At 43.2% G+C, this 21,235-nt stretch overlaps 1 protein-coding gene and 1 long non-coding RNA gene across 2 annotated transcripts in view; both read left to right on the top strand.

The window, feature by feature from the left end:
* PROSER2 (proline and serine rich 2) overlaps positions 1 to 14,673 on the top strand; it is a 24,560-nt gene extending 9,887 nt beyond the window's left edge. The window contains exons 3-4 of the mRNA XM_086886513.1: positions 9,755 to 10,007; positions 10,902 to 14,673. Coding sequence (XP_086742639.1) covers positions 9,755 to 10,007; positions 10,902 to 11,893 — 1,245 coding nt within the window. The 3' untranslated portion in view covers positions 11,894 to 14,673. The remainder of the gene's footprint in view (positions 1 to 9,754; positions 10,008 to 10,901) is intronic.
* Positions 14,674 to 15,079: 406 nt separating this feature from the next.
* Positions 15,080 to 18,635, top strand: LOC147653404 (uncharacterized). The gene is made up of 2 exons (XR_015286074.1): positions 15,080 to 15,201; positions 18,459 to 18,635. It is a non-coding gene; the product is annotated as an uncharacterized LOC147653404 (long non-coding RNA).
* The last annotated feature ends 2,600 nt before the right edge of the window (positions 18,636 to 21,235 follow it).

A 21,235-nucleotide genomic window follows, 5' to 3' on the forward strand; every position in this document is an offset into this window, starting at 1 on the left:
CAAAGGCCAGAAATAACTTCTCAGCTTTGGTATAACAGCTTTTTATTCTGGTCTGATTGAGAGCTTGGAGAGTGCTTCTCTCCAGCCTTTCCTCCCAGAGAGCCAGGAATGGCAGTAAGGGCTGCTCTGCCATGGTTTTCTTAAATAGCTCATAAAGAAACTTAAGGATAGTGGTTATTCTACATGCTGGTTTTTGCTTAATCTCTTTGTTGACGCTACTGAATAAAGGTCTCAGCTTATTCCACCTTAATTAGATGAGTAACAAATATGTCACCATAAACAAAGCTGTGCTCGCATTAGTGAGTATGAGTGTGTGTGGCCATTTAAATCGTGAGTGAGTAACTGAGGGGGTAGGATGCACTTCTGCATTTTTCCCAATTAGCAGGGTGAATCAGGCAGTGAACTCAACAGTACACTTTGTACTGTGACAGGCTAAGCCTAGAAAGCAGGTATGGTTCCTTCCATATGTTTTTTTATCATCCCAACCATTTGAAAATCATCCATTTTTAATTGAGGAGAGAGCACTCTGGTAAACATGCTTGCCCTAAGTGGAAATCTAAATCTCTGTCTTGTCTTGAATGTGGAATTAGGCTTTCTGTCTCTTTCCCTCTGCCCTCCCTGATAGTTTCTCTTCAATGTGGTAGTTTTCTGTGAAAGAGTAAGTGGCAAAACCTGTATTTATCTGTATACCTCAGACACACTCATGGTTTTGTGCTACTATGTGAGCTTTCTGGTACCTGGAGGCAATTCTAAAGCTGTTCCTTTTTTTGTTGTTTCTACTGAAAATACTGTTAATATGACACTGTATCCTTCAGCTTGTGCTGCTAGTTAAAACACAAAACAAGTATGATGAAATTTAGTTCCTTAGCTGTTTCTGATCTGTTCTAGAAAAAAGTTGTGAAGGGTCAGGGTGGGGGACGTTAAGTACACCATTTGGATTCAGGAAGTTAATGTATGTTGTTTATTTCATGAAAGCTGGTTGAATTTTAGAGAATTGCAGTGGAAATAGTACTTTGCTAGAGAATTACAACTTAATTTTACACAGAATTGCAAGTTAATTTGGCTTATTACTCTACCACTAGTTTCCAGGTTAACACAGCAATAGTCAATCATGTTTCCTTGGGTTTTATTCTTAGCTGCAGTAGCAGGCACGCAACTAGACATTTGAAAAAATCAGTATTGAATAACAAAGCTATGTACAAGTCAGTCTGTTTGTACAGTCTCATCCCGAGTCTGCTGTGTCAGAAAATGACGTAAATTCCCTTAGTACAACTAGATCGTGCCATGTGATAACCCATATGATGATGCATCAGCTAGAATTGGAATCCCTTCCTATTCTGTAATGCTGTAATTTATAGATGGAATAAAAGTTGGCTGCAGGCTTAGGCAATTCCCAACAGACCTGTGAATTAGCAGTTCACAGAGCCTTTTGTTTGTCTTGTTTGAGTTTATGCATGAAGACAGTGAATTGTATATCAACAAATTGAATTGTGATGCCGTAGATCCCCTTCCATGATTTATCTTCCAGCAGTGTAGTAGGCAGCGTGTCCAATAAAGCTGAAAAACTTGCATGTGTGGAGTAACAGGTTGGATGATATAAACTCTCCTCAATACAGGCATAATTTCAGTTTCTGAATTTAAGAAGGGGTCTGTGTTAAACTGAACATGAAGGAAATTCTGCCAAATTGCTGGAACATACTCCTAGAGACATTATCTTCTTGCTTCAGTAGTTTTGTTAAAAAAGTTCAGAAGATGCAGAAGCTTTGGTGGCCTAATGAGAAGAAAGGGATAGATAATGTTGTGTAGACAAAGAATTTCTATTATGCCAGCTCTGAGAAAGGAGGGGATGTATTTTCAGGCACACTGGACCTTCACTGGATCCTGAAACAGAAGCTAAAGACCTAACTGCCTCTTCATTTATCATTTTCTTGGGTCTGTTCTCCTAAAGGCATGGCAGGAAAGGTCAGGGTTGTCTTTGATTTTTTGGGTTTTTGTAATGGCATTGCAAAGGAAAGAAGTGTGACAGTGCTTCTTATGACAGGCCTGTGCTGCTGCAGGTTTCTTCCTATTGATTGTTAAAAACCAGGCTCTTAAGCTTCTCAGTGTCAAACTGCATTAGTCACTAAATATAACCTTTGTATTGCATCTGTGGAATTCAAACAAACCCAGGGATGTGATAATAGGGACAAACACTTGGACTGGCTTTAGCCTTTGCTGACTGCTCACAGCTGGTTTGGCTGACTCCTGGCAGGTCCTGCATCCTGTGTGTCTGTGCTGGCATTGCTTGCTGGGAACTGGTTGTCAGTTTAGGAATGACTAGGAGATGGACCTCAATTGCCATGTGCTAAAAAGGTCTTAAAATTCTATATGTGGGATCTTTTCCAGTCAGCTGTTATCACTTCAGTTTAATTTTGCCAGATTTCTCAGCTTCTCTTACCTATATAGGGATGCTTTCAGTTAATCTTTGACAACTGCAGGCCTCTAAACCAAATTTACTTTTTTTACATGGAAAGCAAGATGCTGCCTTGATTTTAAGAGTATTTCCATAGAACTTATAGATGTTCAGGTCTGGATTTATTCTGCCAAATCTGTCACAGCAGGCTGAGTTGAGATGGGAGGAATGTATGCCTTGATATCTTCATCTCACATGAACGTTAGTAACCATAAATGCTATTACATAGGGGGACATGAATTTATATATTTTGGGTTCTTTTTAACAAAGAGGGAATACATATATCTGCTTGAGACAAGTGTATTTTCTTGATGCGTAGAGTCATTTGTACTTCTCCTCCAAGGGTGAGGGCAAACAAAAACACTCTGTTCTTGGCAATTCTAGCTTCCAAAACCCAGTCTGGAATGACACTGCCTGACATATGGTAAAAGAATTAACTTGCCATGAAAAACAATTGCAGCAATTTAAGGACACTTAATTCAAAGATAAAACTTTTTTGAAGCAATTTGTCTTGTTCCACTGACTGAATAGGCACAGACCAGCTTCTTAAAGCCGATCCTTCTTCCAGTGCTTCTCTCTGATAATTGGACTGGGTATCTATTCTCAGCCATGAGTAACTGCTTTAGTTAATTGTGAATAATGTGCTAGGACAATTGTGCTACCTGTGAAAACCATGGCAGAGGCACTGGCTGTTCCTGAAATGAGCTGTGCTAATTGGTACTGCACTAATAATGAGCTGTGTTGGTGCCTTGGATCTGTTGCTACAACTTCAGTACCTTCTGTATCTGAACATATCTTACTGCGTGATAGCTTTGAGGGATAGTGAGTTCTTGTTATTCTTAGTGGATCACACTGCTTTTTATTTTATTTTTTGACTTTGGATCAGACAGATCCTTGGTTAATGCTAGTTGACTACCATTCTTTTTGGGGCAGTGGTGACCTCTAGAATTTGTTCAAGTGACTATTTCATTTGATCACTTATCATATGGCTTAAATTGGGAGAGGCCATGACTCTAAAAAAGAGATTTTGCTTGTTCTGATTTGTTATTTTTTCAAACAAGCTTCCTCTCTGGCTCTAACAAGACTAACACTCATTGAAGATGGTTTGTCACTTCTGGATCCCTTCTATGGTATAGGTGACATTCTGAACATTGGTTGCATAGACATGAAGAGCAACTATGCTGTGAGTAGTATGACCTGACTCAGTGTTTTGTTTCACGCACTCAGCCAGTTAACTCAGGGGTGACCTGGTTGTTTTGTAGCTATGATATCTCTCATAGCCTAAAAATTCATTATTATGATCCTTATCATTTTTTGGATCAGTAGAGATAATCCAGATGCAACAGACCTGGCATTCTTAAGTGCGCCATGTTGGGATCTCTTTACCTCAGCCTCCCTGAAGAGAATCCACTGTGAATCTAGTGTGGATATGGGGGTTCTGGAAAAGGACAGATTATGTGTCTGTTAGCGCACTGCCACATTTTTCCCTCACAATTTGAATGAGTCTTTTAAATGCTGAGCTGCACCTCAGGTACATTCAAGGGAAAATCCTGAGAAAGACTTCTTTCATAAAATTAATGTGTTTTTCCCCCTTGACACTGATACTCCACAGGCTTTACTGTACAACATGACTGTTCATCGTGTCCAGTTTGACTTTGCCAAATAACAATACACAAAAAATGAGAAGAATTTTTGACTGCTTTTATGGATACAGCTGCCTTGGGGCAGGTGGAAGCCGTTCCTTACAGGGTGTGAAGGGAGTTATGCTATGCTTCATCCACCTCAAACTGATGTTAGTGTGACCTGTAAGCAGTGTGTCTTGGAAAAATGAGTGCCTGACTCCTAGCAAGGAATGATCCTACTGTAAAATGTGCTAGTGAGAATATAGATCCTGAAGGCAGTTTGGGTTCTGTGCACAAATTGTATCATTGTGCTTCAAAGCAGGATGTGGTAGACAGAGATTATTCCAGCAGGTGGACAAACCTGCTTTTTAAACCATGATGATAGGCATTCTTGAACTTCCAGAGTGTTTTCTTCATATATTCTACTACTTTTTATGGAATACTTGCATTAAAGTTTCTGTAATGTGAAAGCTAACTTCTGCTTGTCTCACCTTCAGTGAATGTAGAGAAGATTGGTTGTGATTATATGAGTGGCCAACTTTTTATATATTAAAATACACACAGGGACACAGGCCTGTATCTGCCCACCACCCATTCATTCCCCCCTGTTTTTAATGTAACAGCCTCCATTATTTGAGCCTTCCTGTGCAGCTAAGCTCACAGCACTCCGTGCTTTGTTCTGGACCCTGTCCAGCTTGGCTGCATCCTTTCCAAAGTTCAGCAACTGAATCTGAACTCTATGTTCCGAATGAGGATGTGCTGTCATGTCATCACCCTGGTTAATATATCCCAGAATGAGATCTGCATCTCTGAACAGCAGATTTTTTTTTCCCTCTTTATGGCACTTAAACTGACAGAATCACAGATTGCACAGGTACCTTGCAGTAACTTCATCTCAGCATCATTTTTTTGTTCATCTGTGAGTTCATTTTTGGGGGCCGTGTCATAAAGGTTTCAAATCAAGATATGTGACACCTTGTGCTTGCACCTATTGGTCAACTTAATAACCCTCTCATGAGAAATGAGTTTGGTGTGAAATTATTTGATTTTTTATAAAAATTATTTAGTGGCTTTTGCCTGAAACGTCTCCCAATTTTTTCTCTATGTTGTTCTAACATAGTTTCTTTTTCCCTTTCATTTCTATAGGCTGATCAGCCTAATTTTGTTTATCAAAGAGATGTCTTCAGAGTTTAAGTAGATATTCAGCTTGCTTTCTTTAAAAGTAGGTTAGGAGTAATTTAGTCAGTTTATGACTTTAGCTCATCTAGTTTATCTTTTAAGTACTTGTAGATAATTTGTTTCCTCACTTAGGACCTATTGATTATATGCTTTGCTACTCTTATGAAGCACACAGGTACAATTATGCTCATAAACTGAAGAAAACAACACTCAATATTATAGTCTTCTTCACCAAATGAAATGGTATTATCAAAACCATCAGATAGTGGGTTGTAGAGGAAGCACTTTTTGACACAGCACACAATTACACTCTGGAACTCCCTGCCACAGAATTCTGTGAATGCCAGTCATTTCCACGGCTCAAACAATAAGATGAATTCATGCTAGAAAAGCTCATTAAGGGCTATTAAATACACAGATGCCGATGCATCTGGGAAGTCTAAGCCATGTATTGCTGGAAACTGGAAGGGATTTAGGGGAGGAAAAAAACCATATCCATCCAATATACAGCAACACCCCTCCAACCTCTCTCCCTAGACCTGTGTGTTCATAGCTGCTGAAGGCTACTGAGCTAAATGGGCTTTTTGGTCTGATCCTGTGTAGTAGTTCATGTTCTTAGCTGTAATTCACTTGCTTCCAGCTTCAGTAACACAGCAGTACAGTCCATTCCATTTCCTTTTCCTGTAAATCTAGTCAGAGGTACTTGACTTCTTCTGTGCTAAAGCTTTTATAAGTGTTCTGATACAGTTCCTGCATGCAGGGCTTTCCTTTTAACCCCATCTGACAAGTAGAACTGCCTTGTTATTAACAGGCTGTGGCCCAAGTGGTGCTACACTGGCCTTTGTACTACATATTAGAATAGTTTGAGCCCTTCATGGTTCTTTTGAGAAGCATCCAGTCACTTCTTTCCCATGGAATTGTGCCTATTAATTCTTCAGTGCTGTCAAATGATTGATAAATCAGTTGAATCTGACATTCTCTGGGTATTTTTCTAATTGAAGCTTGGTTCCTTAGCAGGTTTTAGAAGGTTTTTTTAAGCACTGCAGGTGTCTCAGGATTTCCTGTGGTGTTCTGTTTCTGTCAAAACTGTGCTGGTCTTAGGATTTTAGATCTGGATGTGATGTTCAGAATTTCTTCAGATGTGTATGAAACATTGTGGGCCTCTAGATATTAAGCAATTGTTTTGAACAGGTATGAAAGGAATCAACTAATCTTTTCGTTGAAATAGATTATATTCTTCTTTTCTTTCTCATTTCTTTTTTTTTTTCCTGTTTTATACCAAACACTGTTATAACAGACTCTTTCCTGTTTGGCGTAAGCAGGAAATGTTTGGCTGCACAAAGATCTAAAATATTAATGCCAGCTGAGCATACTCAGCTATTTCAGCTGTTTGCATCCCAAATTTCTTCTGTCTAATCTTCCTAATTTAATGTAATTTTAAGCTGAGGCACAGTATTCAAGTTTCAAATTCAGGCTGTCTTTTGACAGTAGTTTTAAAGTTTGTAGTATTAGGTGTATGTGAGATGGTTTAGGGAGGTGTTTGTGTATCAAGAGTGGGGAGTAGATGGAAACTATGAGGCGAATAACTCAAGTAGCTGAAAATACTTTTCTTTGACTATTAACAAAAACAGATTCATCAAGAAAAAAGGAGGCCTGGAAAACCAGCCTGGAAAGAATATGAACTGTTCCAATACTTGGAATAAACGGAAAATTAACTAATTGCCAATGGACTTGGTAGCCTTAGTTAAAACTGGCACCTTTAAGTTACAAAAATCTTTCTGAAGGCTTTACTATAAGTAATACAGGTGGGAATAAAGCAAGTCACTGCTTGCTTTACATCTCTGAGCTCCTTTGGTTTGACCAGCCTGAGTTGGTTTTTTTTTTCCCACTGTGATTGTGTGTCTGAAATGGGATTGTTTCCTTGGCTGGCAAACTCAAACATGCCTTGCCTGAGGGAGTTTCTATCCAGACTGGATGCCTTGCATCTCAGTACAGTGCCCTGATCTAACACTGCCTATTCTCCAGAGCTGTTGGTTTTGGTTTTTGTTTTTGGGGTTTTTTTTTCTGATGAAATGTGACATTGATCCTCTTGAAGGGAAACTGCACATCGAAACAGATTGAAGTGCTAACAGAGATGCAGTTGGCCTTTCACATCTTGGTATGCTATTTGTTACAAATCTGTTTGCAAAGGGATGGTTACTCAATTTAGATCCTTTACCTAAAGGGACGCTGCTCATTTCAGGAAGATCCATGAGGGATGGTAAAATCAGGCAAAGCTCTCCTGCAAATCTTACCTGGCATGGAAAAATGTTCAGTCTTGCAGCACAGAAAAGGATGGAAGGAAGTGCTTTTGGAAGTCTTTGCTTCCTTGCTTTATTCTTTGCTCAGCTCTTGATCAAACCAAGTTAAGCTCATGTGGGAGCAGTTTTTTTAGGTGTGCACAGTAATTCCTATACCATGCTCTGGATGTGTTGCCATTATGAACTTCTTAAACACAACCCCCTCTTCTTTTCCTTTCCCTGTGTAGTCTGACTCTTGCAATGAGCTCACCCTCAACAAAAGGTTCTTGGAGTCCTGTTCAGCTCCAGCTCAGGGCTACCTAACAAGGGCTCCTTTCCTGTCATTCTCTCGTCTACTAGACATAGCAGCCCTATGAGTATTTGGGTGGGGAAGGAAGGAGATTGCAACATCCATTAAGGAAAAAAAAAACATGCACCAAAAAAAAAAAAACAACAAAAAAACCCAAACCAAACAAAAAAACCAAAAAAAAGGCACCCGACCAAAAAACAAAAAAGGAAGGCTTGTCTGTCTCTTGCTTTTCAAGTGCAGCTGTAAAACTTTCCTTGGCCTTTGAAAACCAACATGTGGTGGGTGTGAGCTGTGGACTATGTCAGCCTTTGAAGTTCATCTTTTAAACCAGCAGTGGCAAATGGCATTCAAATTTTAGCTTTTGTGGCAGTTTTGCTGTAAACTGGAATAAGTTACTTATTCTGACAGTACACCGTGGATAGTAAGACTAAGTTAGAAATAACCACACCTCTGTACATCTTTCCCACCCACCAAATGTTCTATTGGCCACACAGACAAAGGCAGCTAAGAGCCTCAAAGCATTTATTTTCTCATCTGTAACATTCTGAGTGCTTGGAGATCAACTGCCACTGGATACAATGCAGCACATTCTATTTCTTAATCTATAGGCATTACTTTGCTACAGAGCTACATTGTTCTAACATTTAATGCTGAGAATGGGGATAAAAGCTTTGTTTGTGCAAGGAGTTAACAGGTAGAGCTGCACACAGGTTTTTTTAGTCTAATCTAATGTAAGATGTTCTGAACAGGCATGGTGAGTTTGAAGCAAGTTGTGCTGCCCTAGCAAGAATGTGCTACCTCTTGGATATTTGTACTTCATACCTTTATGTATTTACCTAAATTCTCTCAGCCCTGCACTGAGAAGTAGCCTTTTTACCGTGTCTGCACACTCAATGAGGTGTCCTTGGTGCTTCTTGTTGAGTTAGTGATAGTAAGGTTTCCAGTATATGCTTGGCAGGGGAGAAATTAAATCCAGAAAAAGGAAAACCTCACTTGGTTTTCAACAATATATACTTGCATTCCAGAATTTACACAGCTCTCCTGGGAAATGTCTTTCCTGTAACCATTGTCTTAATGCAGTGCTTTTCTTAATCTTTGTCATCTCCAAGCTTCTGTAAAAGTGAGTGTTTCCCAAGGTGGAGGGAAAAGAGTTAGGGCATTGCTACCCAGCTTCACATAGTGACAATGTATTAATCAAGTTAATTAAGAGCAGTGACTCAGAGAAAATGAAGACTGGATAATCCAAGTGATTATTTATCACTTCTGTGGTCTACAGGATTATTTCCTGCTGAAGAAAATAGCCTAAGGCACTATAACACCAGGGAACAGGTCTTCATATTTATTCTTGGGTTTTCCTTTCTGTAACTCAAAGATAGAATCTTTAGAAACCCTCTCTCCCTCCTTATGATTGCCTCTTTGTAATCTCTTATGCACCTCTGGATAATATATAGTTTGTAGTGGCAGAGATGCTTCTCAACTCCAGCTTTGCCTCTAGAAGCCAAGTCACCCTTTGGATTTGAGCAAAAAGGGAGTCAACCCATTTCTGCAACTGTCCTGAGTGTGCCCTTTTCCTTCCATGTTGTTCCACAAGCCTTGTCCCTCAGTCTGACACAGAACACAGTTTGTCCCAGTTGGGAATCAGAAGAAATCATCCTAACCCTTGCAAAGGTACAGTTGAGTGTACTGGGTTTTTTTGCTGCCTTTTTTTTTTTTTTTTTTTCTAGTAGCTCTTATGGCTTTTCTGATCTTTTAGTAATTTGTTCTGTACAACTCAAATGAAGACTAATGGATGTAATATCACTTGCTGCTCTTTGGGTTTTTAAATTTTTGTTTTGTCCTCTAGCATTGTAATGTCTAAATGTCTCTTTGGGAAGGCATCAGTCTTTCTGATTTTTTTGTTTTTTCCCCATAGGATGATGAAAGTTTGAAATACTTAACACATGAAGAACAGGATGTTCTCATGTTCTTTGAGGAAACCATAGATGCCTTAGAAGATGACTTGGAGGAGATGGCCTTACGTGACAGTGGCATCCACTGTCAGTCCCCGAGGTCAACAGAAGAAAATGTGTCCAGTCATTCCGAGACTGAAGACATCACTGACTTAGTGCAGTCAACACCTGAGAGCAGCGACCATGAAGGCCCTTCCAGCAGAGATACAGAACCAGGTAGTTGTGTTTCTTGCAAGTGTGGGTTTTCCCTTTGATCCAGCCCTGACCTATTCCAATTCTCTGTAGAAACAGCTGAAGAAATTCTGTACCTTTATTGCTACCTCAAAAAAAATTTGTTACTCATCAGGAGCTCTAAGGACTGTGGTTTTAATTTGACTTGGGGTTTTTGAAATTCTTGCTGCTACTGTAACTTCTTTCTAATTTTTTCTTTTTCCTCGTGGAGGTCATGCATCTGACAAAGTTTTTGGTTTGCTATCTCAGTCCTCTGGCTGGAGACTGAATTGTCACTGTTGTGCACAGTCATTGCAACAAGGCAGACTATTTACCAACCTGTTCATGCTCTGCTCTTCTCCAAGACTTTTTAAGATTTTCTCCAAGAGTTTTAAGATAGCAGTTTGTTTTCAGTGTTACTCTGTGTGGGACTGAAAGGCACACGATCCTATCAGTGAGTTTGTGACAAGATAGCATATGGCATGTTGCTTTTGTCACCCTGTGGAGTGTGTTCACTCTGTGTTTGGACAATGAATCTATCATCTAGTACACACAGTGGGATGTAATGTGTCCTCTCCTGGCTGTTTTAATAAAAAATAAGAGCTGCAAAACTCTTATGAAAGGGCAGCCATTGAAGCACAGTGAAGCAACATGCAGACTATGAGTGAAAGGTAGAGAGAGGGCTGTGGTAGTGACATGTTGTATACATGGTGATTTGAGCTATAGCATTGCCTATGAGTGCCATTGCTGGGACTTCAGTTATAGTTTCTTCTGGCTGTGTGGGTAGAGGTTGAGTTAGAAAGGTAGGGAGAGGGGAGAAATGCTGATAAAAGAGCAGAATGCAAGTTAAAATGTCTCTATGTGAAGAGTTAATGCCATCTCTGCTGCTTTGCCTTTTAGTGTTGGATGCCACTCAGAGAGCCGAGAGCCCTCAGCCAGCTGTACCTGCTGACCTTCCCCCATACCCCCCTGCACCACCATCAGCTGTGTGTGAGACGCTTCCTCTTCCTCCTCCACCCCCTGCTCCAGTGCAGCATCCAAAGTTGCTCCGTTCCATCCCCACTCCTCTCATCATGGCCCAGAAGATCTCTGAGCAGCAGGTGGAGAACCGGGCGCGCTTCCCCGGTGCCCTCAAGGAAGGGAATTCCAACAGGAAGAAAGCCCTGGTAGCCAATGGAGATTATTCCACAGCACCCAAGCACCCTCCTGCCCCCGCCCCCAAACTGCACCGGTTCCCAAGCAACATCAACATAACAAATGTCAGTGGCAAGGAATTCAGCGAGACAATTTCCAAAGCAGCGGTTAACGTCCAGGAGCGGCGGGCTCAGGTGCTGGCCAACATCAATGGGGGAGCTCTTCTGGCAGCTGAACTGGAGGAGAAGCTGCACAAAAACGATTTCTTGTCACGTAACAGAAGTTCTTCCTTACGGGATCTCTCCTCTGAGCAAACACGCTATGAAGCCCTGACAAAACTCGGCCTAGTTAAGGGAAAGCCAGCTCAGGACCAAGTGGACCATGCCCCAAGCACTCAGCAGCTTGATGTGCAGCCCAGGCAGTCAGAGGCTGTTACCAATGGATATCAAAACATCCATGAGATTTTAAAAAGTGAGCCCAGCCCTTTCCTTCCTATGGGCAAAACTGTAACAATCAAACCAGAGGTGGCTCTTGCCACTAACAAAGTCATCAGCGCACAGCAGAGCACAGAAAAAAGTTGTAACGATTATAAACAACCTGGTGTAAGCCTGGACATGAGGAGGAGATCGGGTTCGCTGCCTAGACCTTCAGGATTTCGATCCCAAGGGATAACGGTGAAGTTTTCTGGCCGTGGCTCAACTGAAGAAGCCAGGAGAGAGGCGCTCCGGAAACTGGGACTGCTGAAAGAGACTGCATAACTCGGATGGGAATGTTGTGGCAGTGGGGGGAAAGTCAATAGCATGGCTTTGTTCTAGAACAGTCCCAACGGGATTGGGATCAAGTGGATTGGAAGAAAAAAGGGAAAGTTCTCAGCTTCAGGCAAGCCAGGAAGGTATGGAATGTGGAGCAGTGTGGAATGGCCACTTGTGTTTATCCCAGAAAGACTGGCACCATGTAGGGTCATACACAGCAGTGGGGTTTGGCTCTCCTTCCTAGAGATACTCATCTGTTGCTCTTTGTGACTAAGAGGAATTTTATTTAATTAATGCTGGACTGTAGCAGGCAGCATCTCGTTAATGAAGTGTACAGTGCAGTATTGTTGTACATAGTAAACCGAATGGCAAATCTTGCTTTTGCTCTTTCTGAAGCCAAAACAAAGAGATCTGTTTGTCCTGCCCACATGTCTATCTGTCCATGAGAGCTCAAGATAATGTCCCAGCTGAAGTTTCTGACAGTGTGACACCCTTCTGTGACTTTTTGTTGTCTGTGTTACCTGGCTTGATTTCTTTCCCTCCCAGTGTTGGAGTCTACTGCTCCCTCACTCTGCTCTTGACTCAAAAACTGTGCACAGGGTGGCTTCTGCTTTGACCTTCTTGTGGACAGAGCAGCTAAATCTTTGAATGGGTGACTGCCTCACTCTGCTGCTGCACCTGGAGTCTCCCCTCCCTTCCCAGCCACCTGCTTCTCGGTCACACCTGAGCAACCCACGTGTCCAGGGAAAGGCACCAGGAAAGCCTCAAGGATATGCACCAAGCGCCAGATTTCGCACTGACAGCCAAAGAGTCTCCTGACAATCTGTGACCCCAACTGCTCTGTCCCAGGGAGGATCTCTCCTATGGCAGGGAAGCCATAGGAACAAGTTAACTTTGTACCAAAAGCAGGACTTGTATGTCAAAAGTCTTCTAATTTATGTTGGGGTTCCTGGGAAGGAGCTGCTACTTTTTGAACAGTAGCAGTACTACACAAATTGTTACTTCTAAAACTGTCATTTAGTCTTCCTATAGTTTAACAGCCCTAATAATCATCTATTCACAGCCTTATTTGATTCTGCCCTGCCAATGCATAACAGAAGTTACAGCCAAAATTCTTGCAGGCTAGGTGGACTTTCAGGAGAGCTGCATGTAGGAGCACATCACTCCTGAATGATCCAAGTTGTGGTGGTATTTTGCCTTTCTTCAATAGACAAGCTGGTAAAGATGGTCCCAAAATATATTTGTGTATTAGTATGTTTTCAGGTTTTCTTTATATGGCAAAGCTGCTCTTCCACATTGAAACTCCTTTCCTTTTTGTATTACCTGAAAACATCAAGGATAGCCACTTTAGAATCAAATGCCAAACTCCAAACTCTCAATTTTTTTGTTGTTATTCCTTCATGTTTGATTTCTCAGTGTTTTGGATTTTTTTCTAAAGGGAAAAACTGACTTACTCTCTGCACTTTCAAAAGCCTCTACCAACCTACTCCTTCTCTGAAGTAGCTGAGCAATAAACCTTGGAGAAGAGGAGGGGTGGCTACAGCAGAAACTGACACACCCTTTGGTGAGGAGCTCTGACATAACTGTGATAAACAAGTTTGTAGTTCTTGTGATAAAGTATTTCAAACTTGCTGAGCTGTACTTGTAAATGAAGCTGTTGTGAAGGAAACATTTGTGTCATTCTTAACCTGCCTCATAAGTTAAGGGGTTTTTTTTGTTTTTTGTTGTTATTTTTTAAATTATCTGCTTGCTGCTTAAATTTTTAATTATGTTGTTACGGTATCTGGCTGGTTCTATTATGTAGTTATTCTTTTCAGTGTTTTCACTGGGTAAGTGATCATGTTCCTCATTGTGATGGGCTTGCTATATATAAGCAATCAGTAATTAAAATATGTGGCCATTCCTGAGCTGGCAGAGCACTTGGGCATGCATAATCAAACGTGAGAGGTGCTGCTGAAACAAAAAAGGCTTCTTGTGTGCTGCAAGTAAAGCACGGGCTTGTTCTGCTGGACTCTGAGTCTGTAGTCCTAAATCAGAAAGACAAGGGAGCACAGAAAATACACCCAAGCACGTGCTGCAGTGCAGGCTGGAATGGAGGCTGACGTGTGGATGATGCATCATAATTTATTAACATAACCTGCTAAGTAAATTTAAATGTTTCATGGCCTTTGTGCTTTTAAATCCTGGTAAAGCAAATTCTTTGTTATGAATGTGAAGTGCGTATGAAGCAATCTCCACATCTAATCATTTCTTGCCAGCTCTTCTTGGAGTTGTTTACAGCTGAGAGTCCTTGCTAAGCAAATGGGGGGAAAAAACCCTGACATTGTTTCATTGAAATACAGCCCAGTTCAATAACTCTGTAATGTTACCCTACTTAAAAATACTTTAATATCTAAAGTTGCTGTATGCTGAATTAGCTGGATCATGTCCTTTGTGCAGGGCTGTGTCCTTAACTGGTGGGAAGTAAGAGTTGGATCTTTATTAAGTAAAGCATTTTCTGCCCAAGGAGGACTTGGAACGAGGTATTCATTGTGGCCCTTCATCATAGCAGATAAATTTTTCTCTGTGCCTAAAACTGTAGTGAGTAAAGCCATGTATACTAAATTAAATTAAGTCTAGCTGCTAATAACCTGTATATAAATTTAGCCCTATTTTGTGTATCTTGTTTTGTGTGTATATGTTGCTGTGATTTTACTTTCTTCCCCTTTGTGCTAGAGGTAACTGTCTTGCACAAATCTGATAAATCATCTATTAAACTAGAATAAACCCAATGAAATGATGGCTGATGGGAGGTGCCATTGTGTTCTTTGCCACCCAGTAGCATGACTCTTTCTTGGAGCAGGGCGGTGACTTTTTCTTAATGGCTAATACTGATTTAATAACCTTTCATTTTGCAGCTGTGGATGTGTGTGAGCCAGAGCCCAACCCTGTCATGGCAGGTGCTGGAGGAAGGCCAAAAAAAAAAAAGGCTGTGTCTGATGAGATGTGCGTGTTCTCACTGCTGGGCTTCAGCAGCTGTGATCGGGGTCCTTGTAGTTATGAAATTCATCCTGAACACTACTTGAATTAGACAAAATCCCCTCTCTCACAATGTTTTGCATTATTAAAATGACCTTTCCAAGAGGAATACTTTATATGTGAAAGAAGAATAACATCTTTGTTTCCAAGGCTGTTACCATATGTGAGTGCGATCCTGCTGAATGTGGAAGTCTTCCTTGTTCCACAGGTCAAAACTCCCTGTCAGAGAACATTCCTACCCATCCTTTCTACATCTGTGTTTGCTACTTTTCTGTCTTTTGAAGAAGGATTTCTCTGTAAGTATTCAGATGTTGTTGAGCATTTGTCCAAATGTCATGTGTCACAAAAGAGAGAATAGAAATCACTCTAGAAAAAAGAAATACTTCCCATTTGCTTGAGTTTTTTTTTTATCCCTGAGGCTGGATGTGGTGGTGGCCAAAAAGCAGCAGCAGGTGCAGCAGCCTTGTCTCCAAGTTTTCCAGGGCTGCCTCAGGGTGCACGTACATGTCTCAGCCATGGCAGGGCAGGTGGCCTTTTGTAATTGTGTCCAGCTCCAGCCTGGAGCCAGAGGGAGAGAATTCTACTTCCCTCAATCTGTAATCAAACTTAAAGGAGGTTCCAGTGCCTCACCTGTGCTGGAGGTGAAGCCTCACAGCTGCCCCAGCACCTGCAGCCTTTCAAGTGGATGCAGCTTGGGGAAGAAGCTTTTGATGTTTTGACTCCTGTTTTATACACACACATATGGAATTTGGTTTCTCCCTTTAGAATAGACAACTTCAGAAAGTGTTATCCGCAGAGGGATCAGGGAAGGCAGGAGGCTGAAGGGAGGTGGTAGTTTTAACCCAGCAATTTGGGCAGGTTTTCAGTCTTGTTTGTGCCCCTCTGTTTGTGCAGAGAGTAACTTACAGCTCTGCTGAACAAGTTCAAAGTGTTGTGTGGCTGAAACCACCGAAGTAAAAACCACAGCCCTTCCTTAGCTACTCACTGTCCTTCCTGGCAGAAGGGGAGCTCAGACACAGCAGCTCCTGCTCCTGTGGGATTGCTCTGGAGGCAGCTACAAAGGAAGGGCCTTGGAGCAGGGAGGCAGCACTGGGACAGCTCAGGGACAGCAGTAGCCTATCCTGGGCACCCCCAGCTCCCTTTCCACTGGCCACTTTTCCAGCCACTCATCCCCTAGCCTGGAGGGATCCACAGGTTTGTTGTGACTCAAGGCAGGGCTGGGAACTTGGTGGTGTTGAACCTCATTCCCTTGGCCCATCCATCCAGCCTGTCCCAATCCCTCTGCAGAGCCTTCTTCCCTCCTGCTGGTGAACACTCCTGCCCAATTCCATGGCACCAGCAGCCTCCCTTGATCCCCCTGTCCAGTTCATTAATAATGATGTTAACCAGGGCTGGCCCCTGCACTGAGCCCTGGGGGACACCACAGTGCCTGGATGCCACCTGGGTCCAGCAGCATTCCCTACCACTCCCTGGCCATCCCGGCAGGATTAACCCAGCCCAAACCCTGGGCTGACAGCTTTTCCAGGAGAGTGATGTGGGAGGGTGTCAAGGGCTTTGCCTTCCCCTCATCCCCAGGTGGGCCATAGAGGGAGATCAGGTTGGTCAGGCAGCACCTGCCTTTCACAAGCCCCTGCTGGCTGGGCCTGATCCCATGGTTGTCCTGCACATGCTGTGTGATCTTCCCCGACACTGAGGTCAGGCTGGCCAGCCTGTAGTTCCACAGATTTTGCTTCCAGCCCTTCTCGTAGAGGGGTGGGTGCCACATTTGCCAATTTACAACCCAGACCTCCCCACTTAGCCAGGACTGCTGGTAAATGATGATGGAAGGGGGCTCAGGGAGCATGTCACCAGTTCCATGACAACAATGGGTGGTGGATCCCACTAGCCCATGGACTGGTATGTGTCCAAGTGCTGAAGCAGCTCACTGACCATTTTCACTTGGATTATGAGGCCTTCCTTCTGGTCTCCATCCCTGTCTCAGGAGATGTGTACCCAGAGAACAACTGGTCTTGCCATTATACACTGAGGCAAAGAGAGCAGGAAGTACCTCAGCCTTCTCCTCATCCTCTGTCACTGTTTCCTCCTGCATCCAATAAAGGATGAAGTTTCTTCTCAGCCCTCCTGTTGTTGATGATATATTTATAGAAGCTTCTATTTTTTTGGCTTTTACAGCAGTAGCCAGATTAAGTTCCAGTTAAGCTTTAGCCCTGCATAATCCTGATACCCTTGAATTCCTTCTGAGTTACCTGCCCCTTCTTCCAAAGGTCATATGCTCCTTTTTCCCCACTGAGTTCCAGCCAAGCTCCCTGTTCAGTCTCCTTTCCTGCTGTCTCGTTTTTCAGCATGCAGGATCATCTGCTCCTGTGCCTTTAAAAGTTCCTTCTTAGAAGCACATCCAGCTGTCCTGAACTCCTTTGCCTTCCAGTGTTGCCTCCCAAGGGACTCTGATAACTGTTTCAATGCAAGGAGGCCTTTAATTCATCAGCCCACCTCCACCTGCTCTTGCTTTCAGATAACTCCTGCATCCCATAGAGAGGCAAAGTGAGACAAGTCTTCAGCCCAGTGCTGATTTCCAAACTATAAATATCTTTTCCTTTGCAGTAAGGAGGGTCCTTAGACTGGATGGAGCCAAACCTTTCCAAGAAACACACCCTTGTCTTGTGTGTTCTCTTTTTATTTGGTCTTTTTTTCTTCCCCAGAACGGGGCTTCTCTTCCAATATTAGGTGACTCCTCCCAGATGAGGAAATGCCTTCTCTGAAAAGTCCTCGGTGCATCCCTGATTACATCACCAAATGTTCAGATGTGTTCTTACCTCAAGGGAACTGCCAGGAAAGATTATTTTCCACTGGGCCATAATTACCTGGTGCTACTTCCAACTGGCCAAAAAATGAACACCAGGAGAGGCTTCAGTAACTTTGGGATTAAACTGAGCAGGCACAAGGAGTGGTAGATAAACCAGCTGGCAGGCTTGAGGGAGCGACTCAGCTTCAATTTCCCTTTTGTTCATGGGTCTTTGCACCTGTCCCTGAGCTTTAATGAATGTTTCACAGAGCCTCAGGAATCACAAACTAATTCTGAGTGGTTCCCAAAGCTGCTGAGGCACTCTTACCAGGACCATTATTTTCTTAGAGGGGTGTCTCTGTATCATAAAGAAATACGGCTGCTACAGTATCCTCACCTGAAATGCAAAGTTTTTTGGGTTTGCCGGGTTTTTCCCCATCATTTTTTTTTAAGTATGTTGAAGGTTTGAATTTAAAAGAAAATAAATACATAAAATCCTTTGCTTGACTACTGAGTCATGGAGCAGCTCCACTTCCCACAGCCAGGAACTGCTGAGCTGCTGCTCCAGGTCTGGCAGAGATTTTGGCCTTAATCCTCCCCTGGTGAATGCTGCACCCAGTTCAGCGTCCACAGCAATCCCACAGCAGCGTCACCCTGTCCACCCTCTCAACTCACGCTTGCCACCAGCTCAGCCCCTGCCACGTGCCCCAGCAGCCACCTGAGCACTGGAACCTGCAGAAGGAAAGGGTTATCTCACCTTATCTATTGCAGAGTTCTCCTGATTTGTTTGCTATCAGCCCCATGCGGAGCTCGGAGGCACCTGGAGCAGGTGGGGGTGGGAAGTGCAGCTCAGCAGTGCCTTTCATCCCACGGAACAGTAAATCCGCCTTCCCAGGGCGCTGCTGTAGCAGAGGAGCCAGCACATCCTTCCTCTCCCTTTCCGGCTTTGCAAATGGAAGATTACAGGAGTTACTGGCTGGGGCAGCCGAGGGAAGTTTCACCCAGACACGGGCCAGAGCTGGGGCACGACTGCTTCAGTGGTTACTGCTGAACATCACACTTCTCTTTCGGAGGTGATGCACAAAACCTGCTCGTCCCTGCTCTCCCAGTAAGTGTACACTCCCCTCACAGTGTCCCTCCCTGCCAAAGCCCCACACAGACCCTTGGGAGGTCCCATGTCCTTGTTCAGCCCAGGAAGGATTCAGCAGCTCAGTGCAGCTGTGGCAGCATCTTGTGAGTGTCTTCCCAGAGCCTGGAGAGCTCCCAGCCCCTGCTGGGCACAGCCCAACTCGTGCCCAGGGCAGCTGCCACAGCATTCCCCTCTCACTGCTGGCTGGGGCTTCCCGTGCAAGTCCCTTCCCTGCCTGATTCAGCCTCCGAGCTCTCCGTTAGGACGGGATTGCTCATTTCCTCAAAGGGTTGGGGAGGTCAGCTTTACCCTCAGATGTTCATGATGTATTTTTTCCCATAATTTCAAAGGAAACTCTTAACTCCCTGAGATTCTGTTATTGTCAGCATCAGAAAATTGTGTAACTTTTTTATCTGTTCTCTGCTTGCTTATCCATTCCTACAAGGAAGGTCAAGGGCTGCATTTCCCAGCTGGGAAACAAGGGCCATGACGTTAAGCCAAGGAAAAAGAGCAGTGATGAGCTTGACCTTCAGGTTTCCAGGCTTATGGAGTAATCCTGAATCACCCTTCCTCTGCCACCACCACACCTGCCCCTTTGGTGGCAGCCAAACCCTTGCCAGCCCAGGAGAAAATCCATCAGCCTGGATGCTCAGACTCAGACGTGCCAGGAGCTGTTCATACTCTGATTAATGAAGACAAACCATTGTACTGATGCTCACAGGTGAAATGACACCAGAAGGAAAACAGTATCTCTACAAGCTCTTGTGGCAGGAGGGGAGACTATTTCTTCATACTTAAACATCTATTAGGAAACGGTTGTCAGTACATTTCTATTTCCAATATCCAGCCCTGCACAAGAGCAGAGGATCCACAAGCTCTTCAGGCTTCACAACACAAACTTCATTACTGTGGAACATTTCCTGTCTCCTAAATGGATTTTAGTTTGCCTGATCAGGTTTAATTTTTATCTATGGCATGAGTTTTGCAGTGAGCTCAAGCCCAGGAAATGGGCACTGAGTAATTCCTGGTCCATCCTGTAACAAACCCCTGGGCTCTGTGCCGAGAGCAGAGACTTTTCTTTGCCTTTTGTCACCCTGCAGCAAAAGTGAGGCCTTCTCTGGCCCGAAAGCTGCTCTGCTTTTATATTAGCTAAGACTCACAGCCAGTAATAAACCCCTGGTTTTCATGGGTGTGGATTTGGGACCAACCCGAATAATAAACTTGGTTTATTTACCCCTCTCAGACATTTCAGTAGGAAAGGGAGAGTTAGACTGTAAGTTCTGCTGCTATGTCCATCTTTCTACTGGAAAAGAAAGTCTGCCATAGCAGGGATGAGGAATGGGTGTCTGCCAAGGAGCTCAGCTGGATTCCCTGTGAGAAGTGGACTGAAGCTGTGTCTTCTTCCCAGGAAAAGGCTCTTCTTGCCCTGACCCCAAGGGGGAAGCCAGAGCTCCATCACCACTTGAAAAGCTGCTCAGAGCAGAGATAAGAAGAGCCAAAGCTGCCTCTGAGCTCCCTCTCATGGCTTGGTTATCTTCACTTCCATCACTCCAGGGAGGCAACTTCCAGCAACGTGTAGCAATTCAATTTGGGATTCACACAGCAGCGAGCCCAAACCTCCCTCCAGGTGGGTTCTGAAAGCCTCACTGACACATTCAAATCTCACTTCCCAGGAGAGAACTTCTGATTTGTAGTTCACCATGAATAGATAAGCGTGCATATGCATATAATATATATACTATAAATAATTTAAAAATTGAAAAAAAACCCCCTTAAACCAATTAAGGGGTAAATACAGCAAAGCTCTTGGGCTGTTGATGATGACTCGTTCTCAGCAGCAAACATCACTCCCCTTTATCCCCTACAAAACAGACACTTTCTTCCTGCAGGTAAATGTCAAAGAACAAATAAACATTAGCAATAGCTCAATGTCTTTCTCCTCTATAAGTGTCTTGACCGTTTTTTTATTTGCCTGACAGGGAAGGAGGGAGGGAGGCCTTTTTACAGAACACTGTTTGCTCTTCTAACAAGGATCATAAACACAAAGTGTTTTAAGGGCACAATCACACCCCGACAACAACACCTTAAAAGCAAAGTTTATAGTTGAAACAATGCAAGTAAATATTTTGACATTTTTTCATTTGATTCCTGCTCAAATAATTTCCTATTCCCAGTACACTACCAGTGGGATTTCCTTAGGAGTAGCTGGAAAAAACCCTATTTATAGTGGAGCTCTGAGAAGAGACAGCAAAGTATCGCTTCAGAGGAGCACCTTCAGCAGGGCAGAAGACTGCATGGCTGAGGAAAACCTCAGCATGGAGCAAATTTGTGATGAAGCTCAAAGAAGGGAAAAAAGAGGAAAAAAATGGATGTATTTAACAGGGTGCAATAGCAGGCTCATGGCACCATTATGGATGGA

This window comes from Cyanistes caeruleus, chromosome 4, assembly GCF_971803275.1.
Source record: "Cyanistes caeruleus chromosome 4, bCyaCae1.hap1.1, whole genome shotgun sequence".
Classification (NCBI taxonomy): Eukaryota; Metazoa; Chordata; class Aves; order Passeriformes; family Paridae; genus Cyanistes; species Cyanistes caeruleus.